The sequence below is a fragment of the Lampris incognitus genome, chromosome 21 (genome assembly GCF_029633865.1).
Source record: "Lampris incognitus isolate fLamInc1 chromosome 21, fLamInc1.hap2, whole genome shotgun sequence".
Lineage (NCBI taxonomy): Eukaryota > Metazoa > Chordata > Actinopteri > Lampriformes > Lampridae > Lampris > Lampris incognitus.
Genome location: NC_079231.1, coordinates 29049183 through 29072626, shown reverse-complemented (window position 1 = coordinate 29072626; position 23444 = coordinate 29049183). Strand labels below are relative to the sequence as shown.

Below are 23444 nucleotides of genomic sequence, written 5' to 3'. Positions count from 1 at the left end.
GTCTGCAGGTGCGATGCGCCTGGAGCGTTCACGGAAAGGTCTCGTGTCTGACATGCGGATGCTATGCTCCACTCCTCTTGCCCGTCCTACATCCAGGTCGTGTAGAGAGAATGCGTCGCCCCTTTCAGACAGCTTTTGTCGGAGTCGTGCTTTCCATACTTCAGGTACAGGGGAGTCTCCGAAGTCAAGCAGACTGGAATCGAAGTTCTCTGAGACAGACGGTTGTCTTGATACTGCTGTGACTACATCAGTGTGGCACAGGCGGCCTAGGTTGGTTCCGACAGGTATGGTGACATCCTTGAGGGACTCATTCTGGATTAGCACTGAGAACCTGTTCACATCAACAGCATGACTTGGGATCACCATGGACTGTAAAAGCACTCCTGCAGGGCGGGGGCTTTTGGAGGGTTCTACCATTAGGATCTCATCGTGCAGTGGCTGCTTTGTCTCCACTTTACAGATGGCTTGACAGCTGCGTCCGGCACCTAGGGCCAATGAGCCAGGGCCCTGCCACATCACGCATCCCACCTCATCCTCATTTCCTTCCTGAACCACGCTGGTGGACTCTGAGCAGCGACTCTGTATGCCAAGGGTTCGCGCCATGAACACTCCGGGGCCATCTTCACTCAGCTGGGCGAGACGTTTTGGGAGGCTGGCTTTGGCATTGGTGCCAATGATCACGGGTGTCAGGACAAACTAAGGCCAGGACTGGCAGGGTGGTGGGGGTTCCAGCTACTTTCTTAGGGAACTCCATATCCACCACAACATAGCCTAGGTAAGGGTAACTAGAGTCACTCAAACCCCAAATGTCTAGTCTGCTCACAGGGTTGATGGGTACATCTGACAGGTGACGCTTATACCAGGACTCAAAGATTATGCTTACTCGTGAGCTACTGTCTAACAGCGCGTCACACATGTGCCCATTGACCTTTAACGGCTCCATGGCTGGGAGCCCTATTAGACCTTCTGGCAGGTCAGGTGACTTAAAGTGGCCTATTTCGCTCTTCTTGCTGTTGACGTTCACATTAGCTCTAGTAGCAGGATGGGAAGACTGAGTTGTTACTCTGGCCGTTCTTTAGAGCTCCAATTAGCTTCTGGATGACTTTGCTCTGGTTCTCAGGGTTTTTGCACCTTGCTGTAACATGTCCACTCTCTCCACAACGGTAACATATGTACTCCTTGGAGTCGGCGGCTGGTCTGGTAGGGGTGTTTGGAACAGTGGGAGTGCTGCCGACCGCCATCACAGTCGATTGGGTTGCAGTGGCATGGAACTGTTTTAAGTTCATTTTCTGTGTCAGGTGTTGCACCTGCTTCCTCAAAGTGACAACTTCAGGATCATGCCTAGCCTCTGTGACTGGTGCTGGTTTCTCTCCCCTTCCTTCTTTGACTTGGTGAGGATCTGTAGCCAGTGCAGCGAACATTGATTTAATTTCCTTTATCTCTGCTCTCAGGCTTTGGATCTCTGACAGATTGTTGTCGGGTTTCGCACTGCGCACTGTCGACTGAGTTAGCTTAGCTCTGGAGGCTTCATACTCTTCTTCTGTGCGGATCTCTCGCAGCAGATCCAGGAACGTGGGCGGGTTATCCCTCCGTTCCCTCAGCCGCAGCTGGATCATCATCAGGTCAGCATCCACTGCTCCTTTAAGCAGTTGTACCACTCGAGCTCGATCCATGTTGCTGGCCGGGAGGCCGCCTCGTTGCACCACTTTGGACAGAGTGCGCTCCAGTTGCCTTAGGAAATCGGACAGCTTCTCTCCATATTGTTGGCGCTGCAGTCTGAACGCGAAGTAGAGATCATCTCCTGACTCTGCTAGTCCAAACGCACTTTCCAGAGCTTCCGAGCATTTTTCTGGAGTGATGTCGGGTTCGGATAAGCGCACAGCCCTCACTACTTCCAGTGCCTGCCCCTTTAGACTTTCCATTATTCTTCTCCGCTTCTCTTTGGGCGCACAGTCACTCTCCTCCACCATCAGGTAGGCCTGCTCCATCCAGTGGTCGAACGACTCTTCCCCTGCTGGGGTGGGCACAGTACCGGAGAAGGTGCGCAGGCGTCGGTATCCTCTACTCTCTGACGGGGGCTTTGATGTTTTGTCTAGCAGGTCACCAACAGCACGGATGATGGACTCCGCGGAAGAGGGGGCTGGCTCTGGTTCGGAGAATAGGGCCCTCATATCTCCCATTGACTTGCCCTCAGCTTGGAGCAGCGCGTGCAGTTTAGCGTTGAACTCGTCATTTACGTCTCGCTCCTCAGGCACAATGTAGATTGGCCATGCTTTCACTCCCTCTTCTGGGGGGATTTCGGGGGGAACATTTGAATCGGTTACTGTTCCGCTGCACTCACAGAGCACTAGGAGTTCGTTTGATGTATCACTTAACATCCTACCTCTAACGCGCACGCGTCCCAGGCACTTAATAGTCTGTAGGACCTCTACTATTTTGGTTATTTCTGGGTTGCCTGGGACAACAGTCAGCAGCGCGTGTCTCTCATCTACTGCCTCTCCTCTACACCAGTTCTTTAGCTTGTTTACAAACATAGTTTTGGCTTTTTCTATGTGTTGCGTCACTTTAACTGGGGTTAAACTACTTTTGGCTTTCTTCTTCACTGAGTTGACTATTTAGTTTTGTTTGGAAACCACTCTAGATCCCAGCGGTGCCTCCATTTTGTAACCCCTCCCATGTGGGCGGGGCCTGAGTTCTTCTAATTAATACTGGTCGCTATTACCTGAAGTGATAAACTATGTAAATTTGACGCTTAGTGCCTCCATCAACTAGAGGAAGTGGTTAGAATAACTTCCTTACGTACCTTTAATATACCATGTGTACCTTTAATGTAATTATATTTTAGGATCTTATCTATTTAATTAAGGACGCAAAACTTTTGCTTTAAATACAAATACCAATGGCGAATATTTATTAACCACACAAAGGTTAATAAAGAAAGTGTATTTGTATTAATTAGTGAATGAACATAATAATAGAAAGATCACAATAATTTACAATATACAAAATCCAATTAAACAAATAGGCTACAAGCCTATTCCAATTCTAATCAATAATCAAAGTAATTCCCCAAATCAAGTCAACTCAATGTACAATCAATATGTACATGTATCACAAATAAAAGAAAATGGTCGGCCCATTCACACACACACTCACACACTGTTGTTAAAGTGTGTTGTTACTTTCTACTAATGAGACGTTACAACTCGTTTCAACCCCACGGGGCTATAAACTTTAATAATAACTTCGGCACGTAAGGTTATGCATCATGCTCGGTCCGTTATTCCAGGTGCAACAACCTAAACGACCCCTGTGTAAACAAGGAACTAAACAATGGTTCCTAACAATAGTTCCTATTGTTACATCCTTTCTCTTTTCAGTTTCTTCTTCTTTTTTTTTTAGAACCTTTCATACATTTGCACAACATTTGTGATTCACTTTTTTTTCTTTTTCATTCATGCCCCCCCCAAAGTCCATTTGTTACGTCTCGCCGCTCCACACCCGCTCTGCAGTGTAACCTTGGCCAAGGCTCAACGTCTCCCCGCTCCACACCCGCTCTGCAGTGTAAGCGTACCCGGAGCTCTGCCAACTCCACCTGATGCCTGTTTCCTCGTTACCCCTCCACTCACCTGTTGGCAATCACCTCCCTATATCTGGCTGTGTCACTCTCAGCTTGTTGCCAGTTCGTGCCGTTCCCTGGGAGAGTACTTGTGCTTGTCCTGCTCATCGAAGTTTGTTTACTTACCTGGATCTTCCCTGGAGATTTCTCTGTTGGACCTTCCTCGTTGCTCCCCTTCCCCTGTGCGCTGCTTTCCGTTTACGAAGAGGATTTCTTCACTCCAGCGTTGCTGTGATTTTCCGTTCTCCTTTGGTATCCTCCTGTTTACCCCCCCCCTCCTGCCTGGATTAAGGGCCGACTCCACTGTTCCCGGATTAAAGGGCGACTCCACGGTTCCCGGCTTAAAGGTGGACTTCGCGTTTCCTGGTGAAAGTGGACTTCCTGAGTTTTCTCTTCAATAAATTAGCCTGTTGGTCCCGCTATATTGTGCCTTCTGTGTTTGTGCTCTTGGGGTCGGGTGCAAACCCTAACAGTACGAACTGGCCATGACGACCCCAGCCAGCACAGACGGCACACCCACAGCCAATCCGGTGCAAGCAGCCCTAGTAAAACAGATTCAGATTACCAACGCCCATTCCCAGCAATTACAAGAGGCTTCGGTTGCTGTGCAGGGTCTCCAGTCTCAAGTTCAACCCCTGCAAGCTTCTGTGGAAGCTTTAGCTGTCCAGCAGGCGGCGATGGCGAGTCAGCAGGCAGAGATCATGCAACAACTGCAGACCATTTCAGCAGCTCTTGCCAACCAGCAGCTGAACCAGCCTGTACCGCCAGCAAGTGCGCCCCCTGTGGCCGCCGCTCCAGTAGATCCTCCGGTTCCTGTTTATTTACCCCGTGGAACCATCATTACCAGTCCACGCCCATTTGACGGTAACTTTGAAACTTGCTCTACCTTCATTATGCAGTGTGAGCTTGTTTTCACACACCAGCCCACCGTGTTCTCCAGTGATGCTGTTAAGATCGCTTACGTGACCAACCTGCTCAGTGGTCGAGCAGCGCAGTGGGCTACGTCTTCTTGGTCCATGGGGGCCAGCTACTGTAACTCTTATAGAGACTTTGTCGCAGAGCTACGTAAGGTTTTCCACCATCCGGTAAGCGGTCGGGATTCTGACTCACGACTGAATAACATCCAGCAGGGCGGCGCCAGCGTCACAGATTACTCCGTCGACTTCCGCCTGGCTGCCGCTGAGAGCGGATGGAATGACCAGGCCCTGCGTGCCACTTTTCGTAGAGGATTGAGCGAGGCGGTGAAGGATCAACTTGCTACCCGAGAAGAACCCTCATCTCTGCATGACCTCATTGCTCTCGCTATCCGCATTGATGGACGTATCCGGGAGAGAAAGCGTGAGAAGGCCTTGCGTGGAACTTCCTTCAATCCCAGAACTACCTCTGCGTCAGACCGAACCGCTGTTCCCGTTTCCCCGGCCAATCCCTCCTCTGACTCTTTCGCGACAACGCCACCTGGGGATGTAGAAGAGCGGATGGAGGTAGGACGTGCTAGACTTACTCCTGCTGAACGGGAGAGCGGATTCAAGGCAGGTCTTTGCCTGTACTGTGGTCTTAAGGGGCACCGACTCCGCGACTGTCCCTCACGGCCAAAAGATTAGGCTTACCAGGACCAAGGGAGATCCTAGTAAGCCGCCTTTCCTTCTCCCGTGGGTCCGAATCTCGCGGCCATCTTGTTCCTATTGCCTTAGTCTGGGCGGGCCAGAGACTTTCCCTTGGAGCCCTGATTGATTCCGGAGCAGATGATAGTTTTATGGACCTTGACTTTGCCTCGCAGGCAGACATTCCCCTTGAGTCTCTTGGGACCCCCATTGATGCGTTTGCCTTGGATGACCGGAGATTAGCCTGTATCACACAGCGGACCGTCCCCGTTACTCTCACCGTTGCAGGTAACCACACAGAGACAATGCAATTTTACATCATACGTTCCCCGCTTAATCCAGTTATCTTGGGACGCCCCTGGCTCAGACACCATGAACCCCACATCTCTTGGTCCACAGGCACAGTCCTTGGATGGGGCTCTACTTGCCATGCCCAATGCCTTCGTGCAGCTCCTAGTGCTACGCCTTTGAGCTCGCCTACTCCCCTGCCTCCTGATCTCTCCTCCGTGCCCCCTGTGTATCATGACCTTGGTGAGGTATTTAGCAAGACCCGTGCTAAGTCACTCCCGCCTCACCGCCCGTATGATTGCGCCATTGATCTCCGTCCTGGGGCTACTCTTCCTAGTAGCCGCCTCTACAACTTGTCACTCCCTGAGAAGGCGACCATGGATGAGTACATCACCGAGTCCCTTGCTGCAGGTCTCATCAAGCCCTCGTCTTCCTCTGTTGCTGCAGGGTTCTTTTTTGTGAAGAAGAAGGACGGGGGACTTCGACCTTGTATTGACTACCGGCAACTGAACGCAATCACCATCAAGAACAAGTACCCGCTTCCACTTATGAGTTCGACTTTTGAGCCTCTCTCACAGGCGACCATCTTCACCAAGCTAGACCTGAGGAGCGCTTACCACCTCGTGCGAATCAGGGAAGGCGATGAGGGAAGACCGCCTTCAAAACACCCCGAGGCCACTATGAGTACTTGGTGATGCCGTTCGGACTCACAAACGCACCAGCAGTGTTTCAGGCGTTTATGAACGACGTACTCCGTGACATGTTGGATGTGTTTGTCGTCGTTTACCTGGACGACATCCTCATTTTCTCCCAGTCTCTTGAGGAACACGTCCAGCATGTTCGCAGGGTACTGGAGCGCCTCCTCCAGAACCAACTCTACGTCAAGGCGGAGAAGTGCCTGTTTCACTCCCCCTCTGTGGATTACTTGGGATTCATCGTAGAGAAGGGACGGACCAGAGCAGATCCCCGCAAGGTCCAGACAGTGGTGGACTGGCCGGAACCTACCAACCGTAAGGAGCTGCAGAGTTTTCTAGGGTTCGCAAATTTCTACCGGAGATTCATTCGCAACTACAGCCAGCTGGCAGAACCGCTTACTGCGTTGACCTCCCCAGCCAAACCCTTCATCTGGTCTCCTGCTGCCAGCTCTGCTTTCCAAGTCCTCAAGACAAGGTTCATCTCGGCCCCAGTGCTGCTCCATCCTGACCCCAAGAGACAATTCGTGGTAGAGGTTGATGCCTCGGATTCAGGCGTAGGGGGGGGTGCTCTCCCAGCGGTCGGCTGAGGACCAGAAACTCCATCCTTGCGCCTTTTTCTCCCGCCGATTTCTGCCGGCCGAGCAGAATTATGACGTTGGAAACCGGGAGTTACTGGCTGTAGTGGCTGCTCTGGAGGAATGGCGCCACTGGCTCGAGGGCGCTGAGCACCCGTTTCTCATCTGGACGGACCACAAGAACTTGACTCACCTGAGGGCAGCCAAACGTCTCAACAGTCGTCAGGCTCGGTGGGCTGGCTTCCTTAGTCGTTTCAACTATGTTCTGACTTACCGTCCTGGGACACGCAACGTAAAGGCTGACATCCTGTCTCGGCTACACCCGAAGGAAGGCGCGTTTGAAGAGCCTGAACCCATCCTCCCTGCGGCTAGAGTGGTCGGTGTGGTCACTTTTGGTCTTGAGTCGGCTGTTCGCACTGCCCAACGTGCTCAACCCGCTCCGAGTAACGTGCCACCCCGTCGCCTCTTCGTCCCAGATGCTGTTCGGTCTCGAGTTCTTCAGTGGGGTCATAGCAGTCGTTTCTCCTGTCACCCAGGAGTTAGTCGTACCCAGTCGTTCATCGCTCGGCGCTTCTGGTGGCCAACTATGCGGGAGGATGTCAAGAGCTTTGTAGCGGCCTGCACTGTTTGCGCCCGCAGCAAGGCCTCTCACCAGGCGCCATCTGGTCTGTTGCAGCCACTCCCTATTCCTAGCCGCCCCTGGTCTCACGTGGCTTTGGATTTCGTTTCCGGACTACCACCTTCTCGGGGAAACACTGTGGTTCTCACCGTCATAGACCGTTTCAGCAAGGGCGTCCATCTGATAGCCCTTCCCAAACTTCCTTCGGCTGCTGAGACCGCGGACCTCTTGATGCAACATGTCTTCTGGCTTCATGGCCTGCCATCAGATGTAGTCTCCGATAGAGGTCCTCAGTTCACCTCACAAGTGTGGCGTGCATTTTGTAAAGGCATCGGAGCCACAGTAAGTCTGTCTTCGGGCTACCACCCCCAAACAAATGGTCAGACCGAGAGGGCAAACCAGAGCATGGAGACAGCGTTGCGTTGTGTATGTAACAGCAAGCCCTCCACCTGGAGTGACTACCTACCGTGGGTAGAGTACGCCACCAATTCCCTGGTCAGCTCTGCATCTGGACTTTCTCCATTCGAGGCATCCCTGGGGTATCAACCTCCCCTGTTCGACCCACAGCAGGATGAAGTGGCCGTTCCCTCCGTACAGCTCCACTTGCGACGCTGTCAGCGTGTCTGGAGGACCATCCGGACAGCACTGCTCAAGGCTGGGGAGCGCGCTCGCAGAGGGGCTGACCGGCGACGTACCCCTGCGCCGGAGTACAAGAAGGGACAGAGGGTCTGGCTGTCCACGAAGGACGTTCCCCTCCAGACAACCGACAAGAAACTCTCGCCCCGCTTCATTGGTCCTTTTGAAGTCCAGAAAGTCCTGAGCCCGGCAGCTGTTCGGCTGAAGCTGCCTTCCTCCATGCACATTCATCCTGTCTTCCACGTCTCTCGAGTTAAGCCCGTCTCCAGCAGTCCTCTTATGCCCCCGGTTCCTGAGCCTCCGCCTCCGGAATTTGTAGATGGTCATCCTCAATGGAAGGTCCGCCGGCTGCTTAAAGTCCGGCGCTGTGGCCGCGGGTTCCAGTATCTCGCGGACTGGGCAGGTTATGGACCTGAGGAGCGCAGTTGGATTTCGCGGAAGCTCATTATGGATCCCTCTCTCCTCGCCGACTTCTACCGTGCCCACCCGGGGGCGCCAGGTCAGTCGCCAGGTGGCTCCCGTAGAGGGGGGGGTACTGTTACGTCTCGCCGCTCCACACCCGCTCTGCAGTGTAACCTTGGCCAAGGCTCAACGTCTCCCCGCTCCACACCCGCTCTGCATTGTAAGCGTACCCGGAGCTCTGCCAACTCCACCTGATGCCTGTTTCCTCGTTACCCCTCCACTCACCTGTTGGCAATCACCTCCCTATATCTGGCTGTGTCACTCTCAGCTTGTTGCCAGTTCGTGCCGTTCCCTGGGAGAGTACTTGTGCTTGTCCTGCTCATCGAAGTTTGTTTACTTACCTGGATCTTCCCTGGAGATTTCTCTGTTGGACCTTCCTCGTTGCTCCCCTTCCCCTGTGCGCTGCTTTCCGTTTACGAAGAGGATTTCTTCACTCCAGCGTTGCTGTGATTTTCCGTTCTCCTTTGGTATCCTCCTGTTTACCCCCCCTCCTGCCTGGATTAAGGGCCGACTCCACTGTTCCCGGATTAAAGGGCGACTCCACGGTTCCCGGCTTAAAGGTGGACTTCGCGTTTCCTGGTGAAAGTGGACTTCCTGAGTTTTCTCTTCAATAAATTAGCCTGTTGGTCCCGCTATATTGTGCCTTCTGTGTTTGTGCTCTTGGGGTCGGGTGCAAACCCTAACACCATTAGTGCTACAGATCCATTCATCTATGTGAGGTCACAAAGTCTTTGTATCGCTGCGGCTGCACAACAGAGCGGCCTGATCTGGTGGTAACAGGGTTGGCCCTGTCACCAGTGTTCTTGGTTTTGTTTCCTGCTAAGACACTGCGAGAAGGAACACTCTCTGAATGTCCGGGTTCAACACTCTCTGGCTGAGCAGCCTTGGCTTTGAGCAAGAGTCTTTTTGCTGTCTTAACAGCTGACTCAGCTTTGCCGTTGCTTTCCGGGTAACCTGGTGATGAGGTTTTATGTTGAAATCCCCACAGTCGACTGAACTTCTGGAATTCTTGTGACGAATACTGTGGGCCATTGTCCGAGATTACAATATCTGGGATACCTTGGCGGGCAAAATGAGCTTTCAGCTTCCGTATCACTGTGGTTGACTTGGTATCTGCCAGGTAATCTATTTCCCAAAAATTTGAGAAAAAATCAACAATTATGAGGTAGTCTTTGTTTTCAAACATGAACAGATCCGTGCCCACCTTTGCCCACGGCCTGCTTGGCACATCATGTGACATTAGTGTTTCTTTTTGTTGTTTAATGTCCATTGATCTGCAGATGTCACACTTTGCTATATATGATTTTATTTGGTCGTTCATGCCCTGCCAATAGACACACTCCCTAGCCCTCCGTAGGCATCCTTCCACACCCAGATGTGATGCGTGTAGGCGGCAAGTGATGTCTTTCCTCAATGCATCAGGGATGACAGCGCGCTCACTCCTGAACACTATTCCATCTTGGTGGCTTAACTCCTCTTGGAATGAGAAGTAGGGCTTGATTTCCCTTGGTGTTTTTGACTTATCGTCAGGCCATCCTTGCTGCATCATTTTGATGAGAAGCTGCAGTGTTTCATCCTCTTTTGTGGCAGATCGTGTATCATGTAGCCTGTCTGCTGCGATAGGTAAGTGTTGTGCCATGTTGACAGTCTCTAGTTCTGCATCCGGTGCACTCTCAGGAAGATAAGCTCTGCTCAGAGTGTCTGCTAGCAGCATGTCTCTACCTGGCACATATACTACATCTAGATCATACTTTTGTATGCGCAGCATCATTCCCTGCAGCCTTTTGGGTGCACTTAGTAGAGGTTTTCTCACTATTGTTTCCAACGGCTTGTTATCACTTTGCACCATCACTTTTCGGCCGTATGTGTACTGGTGAAATCTTTCCATGCTAAAAACCATTGCTAAGAACTCCTTTTCTATTTGTGCATACCCACGCTCTGTTTGAGTGAGTGCTCTGCTTGCAAATGCTATTGGCTTACCCATCTGCATGAGCGCTGTGCCTAAACCTGTGTCTGAAGCGTCACACTGCACTGTGAGTTCCTCATCTGGGTTGTAATATTTCAGTACTGGGACCTTTGCTATAGTTTCTTTCAATTTGAGGAAAGCCTCCTCATGCTGTGCTGTCCAGTTCCACTCCCTGTTTTTGTGTGTCAAATCTCTCAACACTATGCACTGGTCTGAGAGGTGGGGACAAAACTTGGCTAGATAATTTACCATACCTAGCAGCCTTTCCACTCCTTTCACATCAGTCGGTGCCGGCATCTTCTCAACGGCAAGCACTTTCTCTGGATCCGCCCTGAGTCCATCAGCCGTCAGGCGGTGTCCAATGTATGTGGTCTCCTTTTGTCTCAGCTTGAATTTGTCTTTGTTCAGCTTGATGTTCTTTTGTCTGCATCTTTCAAGAAACAGTCTCAGTTTTCCATCATGGTCACGCTCAGCTTCCTCCTGTGTTTCCCCTTGGCCTGTGATCAGTACATCGTCAGCTATAATGTACAAGCCCGGTACACCGTCCAGCGCTTGTGTGAGCTTTCTCTGAAAGATTTCTGGGGCCGGACTTATCCCCATTGGCATCCTCAGCCACCTGTAACGTCCGAATGGAGTGGCAAATGTTGTTAAATAGCTGGACTCCTCCTCCAGCTGCACATGCCAGAATCCACTCTTGACATCACACACTGTGAACACTTTTGCTTTTGACAAGTCCGGTAAAATGTCCTCAATGGTTGGCAGTGGGAAGTGACTGCGCTTTAGAGGTTTGTTCAAAGGCTTGGGATCGATACACACTCTTGGTTTCCCACTTGGTTTCTGTACCACCACCATTGCACTGATCCAATCTGTACTGCATTCCACAGGTGTTATGATCCCTCTTTGCTGTAGGTCCTGTAGCTCGTCCTTCAGTGGTTTCATCATGGCGACTGGGACCCGCCTCTTTGGCAGCTGTACTGGTTTCACTGTGCTGTCCACCTCTATTTTGTATTTTCCCTCGAGGCAGCCATCGCCAATGAACACATCAGCATACTCATCTTTAATTTGTCCCATTATCCACTGTCCTGTTGTTGTTTCTGTTGTGACGATACTGTCTATTGTCATGATGTTTTCATATTGCACTTTTATCAATTTCATGGCCTCACTGGCTCTCCTACCCAGCAGAGGCACTGTACCAGCTCCATTCACCACCTGGAACTCTAAGCGATATAGCTTGTTGTTTCTCGGGTTTCTTATTTTCACTTTACATTTTCCCAGTGGTTTTAATTTGGTTTTATTGTACATTACTAGTACACTCTCCGTGTGTTCTAATTTGGCATCTGGATTCAGCAGGTTAATTGGGATGATATTGCAACTGGCACCACAGTCTATTTGGAATTTGATCATGTCCTTGCCTAGAAGCATGCCAGCATAGAGAAGCTGAGTTTTCTTCATTTTCTCAGTTTCTTTTACACAGGTGATAATATCTTCATATTCATCACTCTCAGATTCAGTTGTTATTTTACTCACATATTTCCTTTTCCTTAGTTCCGGTTTTACTCTGCATTTTGCTGCAAAGTGGTTCTCTTTTCCACACTTTGTGCACTTCTTCCCAAACGCTGGGCACTTTTGTTTACTTTTCTCATGCGTTTTTCCACAATATCTGCACTCCACAGTGTTGCTCGTCTGTTTCCGATACTGTGCTCCTTGCACTGCATGTACCTCTTCCACCATCGATCCCGAGATGGTTTTCACATTGTCCTTTGAGAGCTCAGCGGCTCTGCACAGCTGCAAACATGTGTCCAGTGTCAAGTTTTTCTCTCGGAGCAGTCTTTCTCTTACGATTGTGTTGTTACCTCCACACACAATCCGATCCCGAATGAGCGAGTCTCTCACTGTCCCAAAGTTGCATGTTCTTGCCAACACTCTCAGTTCCATGACATAATGGTCTATATTTTCACTGGTGCCCTGGTTTTTTGAAAAAAACGATAACGTTCCACAGTCTCGTTAACGCTGGGGTCGCAGTGATCATCAAACTTCTCGATAACGTCATCTAACGTCCATGCATCCTTCGGTGTGTTGCCCAGTAACGTGTCCATAACTTCCCTGCCGCTCTCCCCGACAAGATAGCTGAACAGTTTCATCTTCTGTTTGTCATCGGCGTCAGCCATGGCTAAATCCACATACAGAGCAAACTCGTCCCTCCAGGTCTTCCATGTCCTCAAACGGTTGCTTGAGTCCAGACATAACGTTTGCGGTGGTTTAAGCCCATCCATGTCACACGGCAGTCTCACGCTAGCAGCTAATGCTAACATATACTGAACGTTGCTTAGGAACACTAACCGCTCTCCCGCTCCTAGAAACTTTTCCGCACCAAACTTCAAACCGAGTCGTCCGCCGCTGCCACCATGTTAAAGTGTGTTGTTACCTTCTACTAATGAGACGTTACAACTCGTTTCAACCCCACGGGGCTATAAACTTTAATAATAACTTCGGCACGTAAGGTTATGCATCATGCTCGGTCCGTTATTCCAGGTGCAACAACCTAATCGACCCCTGTGTAAACAAGGAACTAAACAATGGTTCCTAACAATAGTTCCTATTGTTACAACTGTAACAGTCCGTCACCGTGGTTACCGTTGCGGGCCTGTTGTTGTTGAAAGTGAACGCTGGCCTAAAAACTGTCCGGGCCACTTCGCTTGTTTACTGACCGACCAAGCATAAATAAAAGCACGTGCAGACTTGGGATGGGTACCGGTACTCACGGAACCCGGGCCAAGGTGATGAGTAGCCAAAGCAGGCTGGGAGAAGAGAAGAGAGCTGAAGAGAGGCAGAGATGAGGGGGGGAATGGCGACAGACGCTCCACCGTGAGCGCAGGTCGGAGAAGTAGAGGCGACGAATGGCGCGAAGAATCCTAACACACACAGCAACACGAACAGTCACAGGCACCAAGAAGAGAAACGGTCTCCGTTGTTGTCCATCCGAAGAGCTTTCCTTCACTGGTCCACACACCACGACTGTCGATCCTGAATCAACAGCATAGACTAAATGACCAAGTCCAAATACCAGCTCGTTTTAACCTAGCAGCAACTTGTCACTTAGCTAGCGTTAGCAACACTCGTTAGCTAACATGATTATGAATGAATCGGTAGCTAGCCTAGCGGCTAGGCTAACCGCTAGCCGCGATTAGCTTATAACACTCTTCTAACACAACAACGAGTAGTCACAGTTTTACACAATAGTTCCAGAAACATGTATTTACCTCTGGGATATCCTATAAGTACACACGAGTCCACAGGAGTCACAATCCGTTGATCCAACGTTGTGTACAAACAGCTAACGTTACAACACAGAGAAGCTTCGGTTCATTCGTCTTCGTCGTCTAGCTTTCTGACCGCTTTACCTCAAATCACCGATGTCAAACTTCTATGTCCCGCCCCTTATCTCAGCATACATACGGGTTGGCTAGTTACAGTAAACAGTGACCTATGAAAACAAAGAAAAGGGATGAATGACATAATCATCCAGATAGAGGAAAAGATTAGCAATGGGCAGCAACCATACTGTAAACACTTGAAATAAACAAGGCCCATGAGCGAACTGGCATTAGGGCTAACTGTATAACTGATACACTCAACTTGTAACCATTGTAAATAGCAGTGTATATAACCATGAAGAGAATATAGCTTATTTATCAGATGAACTGTAACTTATTTATTTATCTTATTTATTGTAGCTTCATACAGTAGCTCAATTAAGCACTGGGCTACACAAGAAACCCACAGATTATCCTCTGATGTGAACGGACTAGCTAATACATATTTCAAGGTTGTGGCATCATCGTGCGCAAACAGTAGAACGAGAGGGGTAGCGTTACTCTGCCGCCGCAGATTAAATATGGTTGTGCATTAGTGTTTCTCTGACCTTAACTTTGGTTAAGGTTTTTGTTGAAGGGCGGCGTATTGCTCTTGTATCTGCGTATGCTCCTAATGGCTGTGTCAAAGACTTTTTCAATCTACTTACTGTCACTATGTTAAAATATTCCGATTGTGCTTTCGTTGTGGGGGCCGATTGTAACGCGGTCATGAATAATGTGCTGGACAGATCAGGGAGTAGTGCATCGCATGACCAAAAGGCGGCGTCGGATATGCTCGTAAGGTGGGCTGATGAGGTGGGTGTGATGGACCTTTGGAGAAGGTTTAATCCATCTGCTAAGACTTCTCATTTTATTCAGCAAGGCATACGTCCTTCTCGAGGATCGATTATATTTTTGTCTCGCAGGGCTTATTCCAAAATATTGATAATGTTATATTTGTGCCCATGACCCTTGTCGATCACAAAGCAGTGTTAGCTAAGGCCTCTATCCACCCTTCTTTAAACAAGGCCCCTCGCTGGCGCTTCAACACCTCCCTCCTGAATGATGAGTCATTTAAGACACAGTTTGTGGCTGCTATGAAAGACTTTTTAGTTATTAATGTCGGATCAGTTGGTGACCCAAGGATTCTTTGGAATGCGATTAAGGGTTTTATTTTGAATAATACTACAGTATATACTTCGACGAGGGCTAGGAAGCTTTGTGATCTTGAAAATAGGTTTATCGCTCTGGACAGTCAGTTACAGGCCAAATACAGTGACAGCACAGCCTTACAGCGCAATTTAGTTAAAAAAGAAATAAATTCTCTCCTTAAACGAAGAGCTGAATTCCAAATACACCGCACAAGGCAGATTTATTATTTTAATGGGGCAAGGCCGAGTCATCTGCTTGCTATGCGTTTGAAATCTAATGAACATTTTGTTGATATTTCTGCTGTCAAGGATGCTGATGGCGTAGTCAGATCTGATCCTGTGCAGGTGAACAAGGTATTCCAGTCCTTTTATGTAGACCTGTACGCCTCTGAGGTTACTCCAGATGCAGCCAAGCATAAAGATTTTCTAGACAATCTCGTACTACCTCGTCTCACAGAAGAGGAATCTGCCTCACTGAACTCTCCTGTCACTCTGGATGAGTTGAAGGAGGCGGTTAAGGCTATGCACAGAGGCAAATCGCCTGGGTGTGATGGCATCCCTCCCGAATTCTATTTAACTTTTTGGGAAGTTCTGGGTCCACACCTTCTCAACATGATATTGTTTTCTATTGATGAAGGGTCTCTCGCAAGGGATGTGAATATTGCTATTATTTAATTATTATTGAAGAAAGGCAAAGATCCCACTGAATGTGGCAATTATAGACCTCTTTCTCTGCTGAATGCTGATGTTAAGATTTACGCTAAAACTTTAGCAGGCCGCCTCCAAAATTATATGCTTAAGTTAGTACACTGCGACCAGACTGGGTTTATCAGAACAAGGCTGGCCTCTGACAATGTCAGACGTTTGCTCCACATTATTGACAAAGCTTCTAGCATTAGATCGCCTGCTGCTGTGCTGTCACTTGATGCTCTTAAAGCTTTTGACCGCCTTGAGTGGTCTTTTCTCTGGTCTGTGCTGGCTGCCATGGGTATCGGTGATCCCTTTATTAATATGATTAGGGTGATGTATGCTAACCCTACTGCTAGAGTTCTTACCGGGAAGACTTCTTCACCCTTGTTTGATATAGCCAGGGGCTCCAGGCATGGTTGTCCCCTTAGCCCCCTGCTGTTTGCGCTCTCACTGGAACCCCTAGCACAGACTATTAGGCAGTCTGATCTCGTTGCTCCCCTCGTGCTCAATGGTACCTCTCACCTTATTTCGTTATACGCGGACGATTGTCTCCTGTATGTAGCCGATGCCCCCAAATCAATTCCTCCTCTCCTGGATATTTTTGACCAATTTAGTTCCTTATCGGGTTACAGAATTAATTGGACAAAATCAGCGTTATTGCCCCTGAACGAGGCCATGCGGTCGGCCGTACTTCCCCCGCTTGTTCCGATTGTAAGCCACTTCAAATATTTAGGGATTGACATCTTTCCGTCTCTGACAGTCACAACAAAATCTAACTTCGACTTGACCTTTAAGAAGGTCTCTGAGGACATGATTAGATGGGCTTCAATGCCCGATTCCATTCGTGCTAGGGTTTCCATCGTCAAGATGAATATATTGCTGCGGGTTAATTGTGTTAGCTCTATGCTCCCTCTTCCGCCCCCTCCTCGGTACTGGGATAGACTCCATTCAGCGATTACCAAATTCGTCTGGAAGAACAAGCCTCCTCGCCTCAAACGCACGACCATGAATGGTAACAGATCAGATGGTGGCGTTGCGCTCCCTTACTTAAAGTATTACTGTTGGGCCTACACCTTGCGTTCACTTCCGACCTGGCTCGATCCTGGTGCAGAGGTCGCGTCGAAATCTTTGGAAGAAAACTTGGTTCACCCCATACGACTAGCAGATTTACTGTTTTCTAATATTTCTACTGCCCAGTGTAGGAAACGATTTGGCCCCATCATATCACACCGGGTTGCTGTCTGGAGATCTGTGGAGTCGGCATGTAAGATCACCGCTAAGTGGAACGTTTGGCCTCCTATATTTTACAACCAAGGTCTCCGAGTTGATCGTCGTCCTATCCCGCATAATAGCTGGTCCAGTAGGGGTGTACACTCTCTTGGTAATCTGTGTGATGACCGTGGTCTGCGCTCTTTTGAGGATCTCAGGAATCAATATGATTTACCGGCCTGGTCTTTTTTTTTCTATCTTCAGTTGAGGGCTTCCATGAAGGCTCACGTGGTGCCGTGGCTCTCTTCTCCCCCAGTGCATCCACTTTATAGAATAATTAGTGAAAAGGTTAGTACTAGGGGTTTAATTTCTGTGCTGTATGGCTTTATCCTGGAAAGAACATACAAACCCCTTGCGCTGGACACAATTTGGAGAACAGATGTGCCCGATCTGGATACTGAGTTCTGTTGGGAGACGGTGTGGTCTAGTATTCTCTTAGCGTCTAGGAATCCAGATCATCAGCAGATACACTATAATTTTATACATCGGACATATCGCACCCCACAACAGAGGTTTTGTATGAAACTTGCTGATAGCCCAAACTGTACACTTTGTTCGCTGAATGTGGTTGGAACCTTCTTTCATATGGTCTGGGAATGTCCAAGGGTGAAAGGGTTTTGGGAAATGGTTGCTGATAAATTGTCCCAATTTTTGTCGATTACTGTACCCGCTGAGCCTGCGGTATTACTTCTCAATGACTTCTCTGCACTACATGTACCACTAATCAAGCAGCACATATTGCTTGCGGGACTCATAGCAGCCAAGAAGATGGTTGCTATGCGTTGGAAAGCTCCAGGTGATTTGTCATCTCGTCATTGGTCCCTCTTATATCTGGACATTGTATATTTGGAGCTCTCGACAGCAAGGATCCATGGAGCAAGGGCTGGAATTATAGACATGTGGAATTCTGTGGCCGCTGAGTTGAAGAACTTTATTGACCGAGTACTGTATGCTGTTTCTTTTTTGCAAATTTTTCTGTAGTTTTTTTTCTTTTCTTTTCCTTTTTTTCTCGTTTGTGGGTGGGTTTTTGTTTGCATTATTGTTCATTTGTGTGTCTTGTTTAAAAAATGATAAAATAAAAAATATTTGATCACAAAAAAAAACATTTCCTTTGGAATACCTTTGGTATCACTGCTCATTCTGGATTCTCTTTGCTAATTACTTTGAATAAAACATCTGCTAATTGAGAAAAGTTAAAACGTAAGGTTCCCATGACAGTCGGCTCACAGTTATAAATAAAGGCTTTTCCTTTGAGGGTTGTACATAAGTGACTTGTGATCAGATGAGAGGGGGCAAATGCCCGACAGCCCCTAACAGCCTGGAGATGACACGTTTGTTACAGACCTTGTTATGCTGGGTCCTGAGGCAGAATACAACCAATCACATCAAAACCCGCACCATCAAATCCCGCACACCATCAAAACCCGGACTTACAGGCTAAGGAACAGCCCCCCCACACACACACACACAAAAACACACACTTGTCTATAGCTGCTGAGGACTAACTGGTAATAAAGCCGCTGCAATATGGACAACCACGTCCAAAAACCCCATGCACCATGCTGAACTTTAAAAGCCGCTGCTGTCTTTTATCCTCTCACTATCATTTTTACTACCTCTCTTATTTTTACTACCTCACTAGTTTATACTAAATGTTGTTTGTCCTGTTTTTATCTTGTTTTTTTTAAAATCATTTACCTTGTCTAGTGCTGCTGGTCTGATAGTCACCAAATGAATGACGGGCCCGGCTGAACATCGGAGCACAGTAGAGCCACGCATATCAATAGCTCCGATAACGACGGGCGCGGCCAAACATCGGTACACAAAAGAGACACTCATATCTATGGCTCTGTTAGCGACGGGTGTTGGTAAACATCGGGACACAAAGAGCCATGGACATCAATAGCTCTGACAACTACTCCAAATAGGATAAATTCTGAGTCTCATCACCAGCCAGTCAGACTAGCTTGGTCTAGTCAGAAAGGCACGAACTGAGGAAGCCTCTTGGATGAGAGTTGAAACGTCTTCACGGATATATACCAAGTCCAGTTGCACTTGATTCAACTCCTTTGGATAACCATGCCCTGGATGAATGAGAACATTGACAGACATGTCACCAAATGAAATTTGACAAAGCATTTTATCTTATCTTATCTTGCGGCGGCGTCATCTAAGTTTGTGTCTCCGTGTGAAGTTTTTTATTTGGTTCGTCGATTTTTTTCCCGTTTAATGGCAGGGACAGCTGGTGTGGGATCAGCTGAGAGAGCTCACGGCCCTTTCCGGAGCTGTATGGCCCTGCCGGAGCTGTGCCCGAGAGGAAACACCGAGGCGTTCTGGTGGCGGTCTCGCCTAGCATCGACTGTGCAGTGTTTTGGTCTGCGTCTGCGTCGTCGTGTGGAGTGCGTGGGAGGTGTGTCGAAGGGGACTGGCTGGGAGAGCTGCGTTGGATCGCCTGGGGGAGCCTGGTCAGCTTCGTCCGATGGGCCCAGGGACCACGGCCCCTGCCTGGAGCTGTGGAAACACCGAGGGCGTTCTGACAGGATGCGGAAGCGGCGCAGGCTAAGCTAACTGCTAGCCTATAGACCGGCTGGAGTTCGTTCTCTGGACAGAGGAATTTTTTTGGACTGCGCTGCACTGACTGGACTGTGTTGTTAACGGTTTGTGTTTTGTTTGTTTTTTCCTCTGTGTTTGTATGTTTTTGGTGGTTTTTGGGGTATTGTGGATGTATTTTTTTGTGTTGCACGGCTGGGGGAAACGAAGTTTCGTTTCTTTGTGTATGCAAGTACATGTAAGAAATGACAATGAATTGTTCCTGACTGCTGATCTTCATTCTCCCTCCTCATTCAGGCTCATTGTCCGCTGTTCATGACAATGTTTTATGCCAGATGTGTCGTGTAATGTGTGTCTGTCCTCAGTACTCCCATCCACGGAGCGCTTCTCTTTGGGTACCGGGCTCTTGTCATGTCAGCGGAGGTTTGCGTTTCTTGAATTTCAGGTCAGGTAAGGGATCTGACACAATAACAAACAACATGTTGCCTCATACAAAGCCTGCTGTTCAGGAAGCTGCGCTCATCTCAGAATGCCCGCTGGCTGGATTACGCAGAGGCCAAACTGCCTCCCACTAATCTCCAAATAATGAATCATCAGCCCATGCCATCCACACCCACCAGCCCACAGAGACACACAGCAGGGGAACTCAGGCTTTGGTGGAGAGAGAGTCTCTTGTGAACCTCGTCATTTCGTTCCTGGGCAATTTTCAATATTGTTTTTAGTCCTTCCAATTTGGGGTTCATAATATATGGATTTTTTTTATCATCTCGCAGAGCTTCTCCATATATCAGGCATAGCTTTTCATTTAGTGCCAGTGTTTGGCTTGTTGACTGTGCTGGACTCAGACACAGCTGGTGAATACGGAAAACACAGTTAACATATTTGCCACACAGACACGCATAGACACGTACACACACACGTACACGTACACGTACACACACACACACACACACACACACACACACACACACACACACACACACACACACTGTCAAGAGTTAGCTTTGTGCATAACTGCCATTAGCACTGTGCAGTGGTATGCTAGCTAGCTAAAGGAATAGTAAGCTGGCTAAGCTAGCTAAAATAATAATAATTCTTTCAACACAAAACATGTTATACTCAATTTAAGAATATAAAAAATAAATTAGACCTTTGTGTTACCTGATCTGTCATTAGACTGGTGGTGATTGTTTCTTCTTCCTTTTTTATTTCTGCCACATAACATTGACAATCCTCTGGATGAGGCAGTTTAAAAATGGCAGTTGGAATTTAATAAACAAGGGAAAAAACAAGGAGGCACACCAAAGAGCAATCAATCCATGTTTGAGAGTGTGAATGGAATGTGGTGCTGTATTTTGTTCATTACCCTATTGACTTCAGAGGGTGATATGGATTGCATATCCCAAATTAACACTAAAAAATGAATATATCTCTTTCAGGAAGGAATAGCTTATGGTAAATGAAAAGGATATTGACTTCCAAAACCTTTTGATTTTGTTCAAATTAAAAGGTTTTGTGTTATTCACCATGAAAAATAATTTACTTATGCTTTCCGCCTATTCATCACTGTGTTTAGAGGTCAACAGTACATAATTAAAACAAATTATCGACATAAATTCAGGTAATCCATGTGCACAAGATACCTTACTACTCTCACACAAAACTATAGGTGGATCAGAGCTTCCTTTGGAAAACTAGACTGCGCATTGTAACCCTATCACCCCCAGAAAGATCTTTATTGGCTCTATGGGGTGCATCACTTCTTCAGTTGATTTCACTAATTTCCCACAAAAATAAAGTTCCACAACAGTGCATTTCTTGAATGGGAGACACTGAAGATAAAAAGAAAACATTGTTGTGTTTTGTCCTAACTTGGGTAGGGGTACAGTACATCAAAGTCTGAGGGCCCATCCTGCTAGACTGACAATTTACGCCTACACTAAAGTCATGTTTGCAGGACAATATTCGAGTATTTCTTTGGAAAAATTACATTGTAACTCATCGATGTTGTTGGACAGTTACTTGGGTCAAATCACAGCAAATCTGATGCAAATTTGAGTGAGCATTATGAAATTATGGGCTTTTTTGTCACCTCACCCCTATCCAGACTGGCCTAATTTGGCTCTTTTTCAGATATTAGGGTAGGTCTAAGAATAGCCCAAAAAACTTATTTCCCAAAAAAATTAAGTTCCACAACCATCCATTTCATTAACGGGACCCATATGGGATATGAAAAAACATGGTTGTGTTTTGTTCTAACTCGGGTAGGGGTACCTCAAAATCTGAGGGCCCCTCCTGCTAGACTAATATTCTGTGATTCACTATCCTGCCTTGGCCTTCTACCAGGGGAGTTAGCAGGGAATCTGCTGTGATATACACATCCATAATATGGGCTGTTTAATTTATTACACAGGCGGCCCCCTTAGCGTTCAGCTAAGAATTATTTCAGTGGTTTTAACAAATCCCAGCCTTCACCAGAGTTTTCAAGCTGCCTTAACTCAAACGTGATCTTAACCCCAGCCTCAGAATCAGAATCAGGATCAGATTCAGAATCAAAATCAGAATTAGGATCAGATTAAGAATCAGAATCAACTTTATTGTCCAAGTGTGCCTATGCTTACGAGGAATTTGACTCCAGTGCACAGCAGCTTCTAGCACTTGCAGACAGCAGTCACACAAAAAAGAAAGAACAAACAAACAAACAAAAAAATAAAAACTGAAGAAATAAATGGAACAACAACACAGGACATTGGAGGCAAGCATGTATGCCCAACAGGTATGTCTCTACTATCGAGTCTCGTTATGGTTGAATAATCAACAACCTCTGCCCAAGTCACCAAAGCATCTGAAACCTTTACCAAAGTTGTCTTATGTCCAAAAGCTTCATGGGCAAAGTATACAACTGTACTTTACTTGTATATAAAACTGAGATGCTGGTCATTGGCCCTGCTAGACACAGACACCAACTTGATCAAGTAACAATAACAATAACAATCGAAACTCTGTGATTTCTCAAAGTGTGGCAGCCAAAAACCTTGGTCGTACGTTTGATACCAGCCTTTCCTGTGATAAGCACATTAGAGAAATCACCTAAACTGTCTTTTTTTAACTTACATAATATAGCGGAAATTCATCCTTTCCTGTCCATGGCTGATGCAGAGACTCTAATTCATGCATTTGTTTCATCCAGACTTGATTACTGTAATGTTCTGTTTTCAGGTCTGCCACATGCTAGTACCGAAAGTCTTCAGATGGTTCAATATGCTACAGCTAGAATCCCAACTAAAGGTAGAACATTTGACCATAATCCTCAGTCAAAATGTCTGTGTACATGAGCTTCAAACGCCACTTGAGGCTGCAACACAGAAGCACAGAAATGACTGGGTAGTGCGGCTGGGACAGCTGTTTTTACAGTTTTCTGAGCCAGCGTCAGGTTTGGGTAGTCAAAGGTGGCAAAGGTGTTCTTCAACAACATGACCTTACCTAGAGGATGTTGTTGGATAATTATACATTACTCACAGAGTTACAATGACCATGTGTACTATTAACAGAGGGTTGGGGAATAGCTGCAATCACAGCATTGCAAGATAATGACAGATGTACCATGGCCCCTCTTCGGTTCAGGGATGATCGTTCCCTCTTCACATAGATGGCCTCTTTGACTCCCCATTCAAACCAGCATTCCTCCCTGTCAAGGATGCGCACATCCTCATCCTTGAAAGAGTGGCCACTGGTCTGTAGATGGTGTAGACTGTGGAGTCCTGGTCCTATTTCTCAGAGTCTGTTTGGTTTCCCTGATGTACAATTCATGGCAATTCTCCTGGCACTTAACAGCTACACTATATTTCTCTGTTTGTGCCGGGGGACCTGATCCTTGGGGGGGACCAATTTCTGGGGTTTGAAAGCAACTGAGATGCAGTGTTTGGAAAATATGCATCTCAACTGTTCCAACACTCCCGCTACAGACAGA

General features: G+C 47.7%; 1 protein-coding gene across 1 annotated transcript; it reads right to left on the bottom strand.

Moving 5' to 3' along the window:
- Nucleotides 1-1031: 1031 nt before the first annotated feature.
- On the bottom strand, nucleotides 1032-2378 carry LOC130131452 (paraneoplastic antigen Ma1 homolog). The gene has a single exon (XM_056301128.1). It carries the CDS (start codon nucleotides 2376-2378, stop codon nucleotides 1032-1034), a length of 1347 nt encoding a protein of 448 aa, XP_056157103.1.
- Between the last annotated feature and the right edge of the window lie 21066 nt (nucleotides 2379-23444).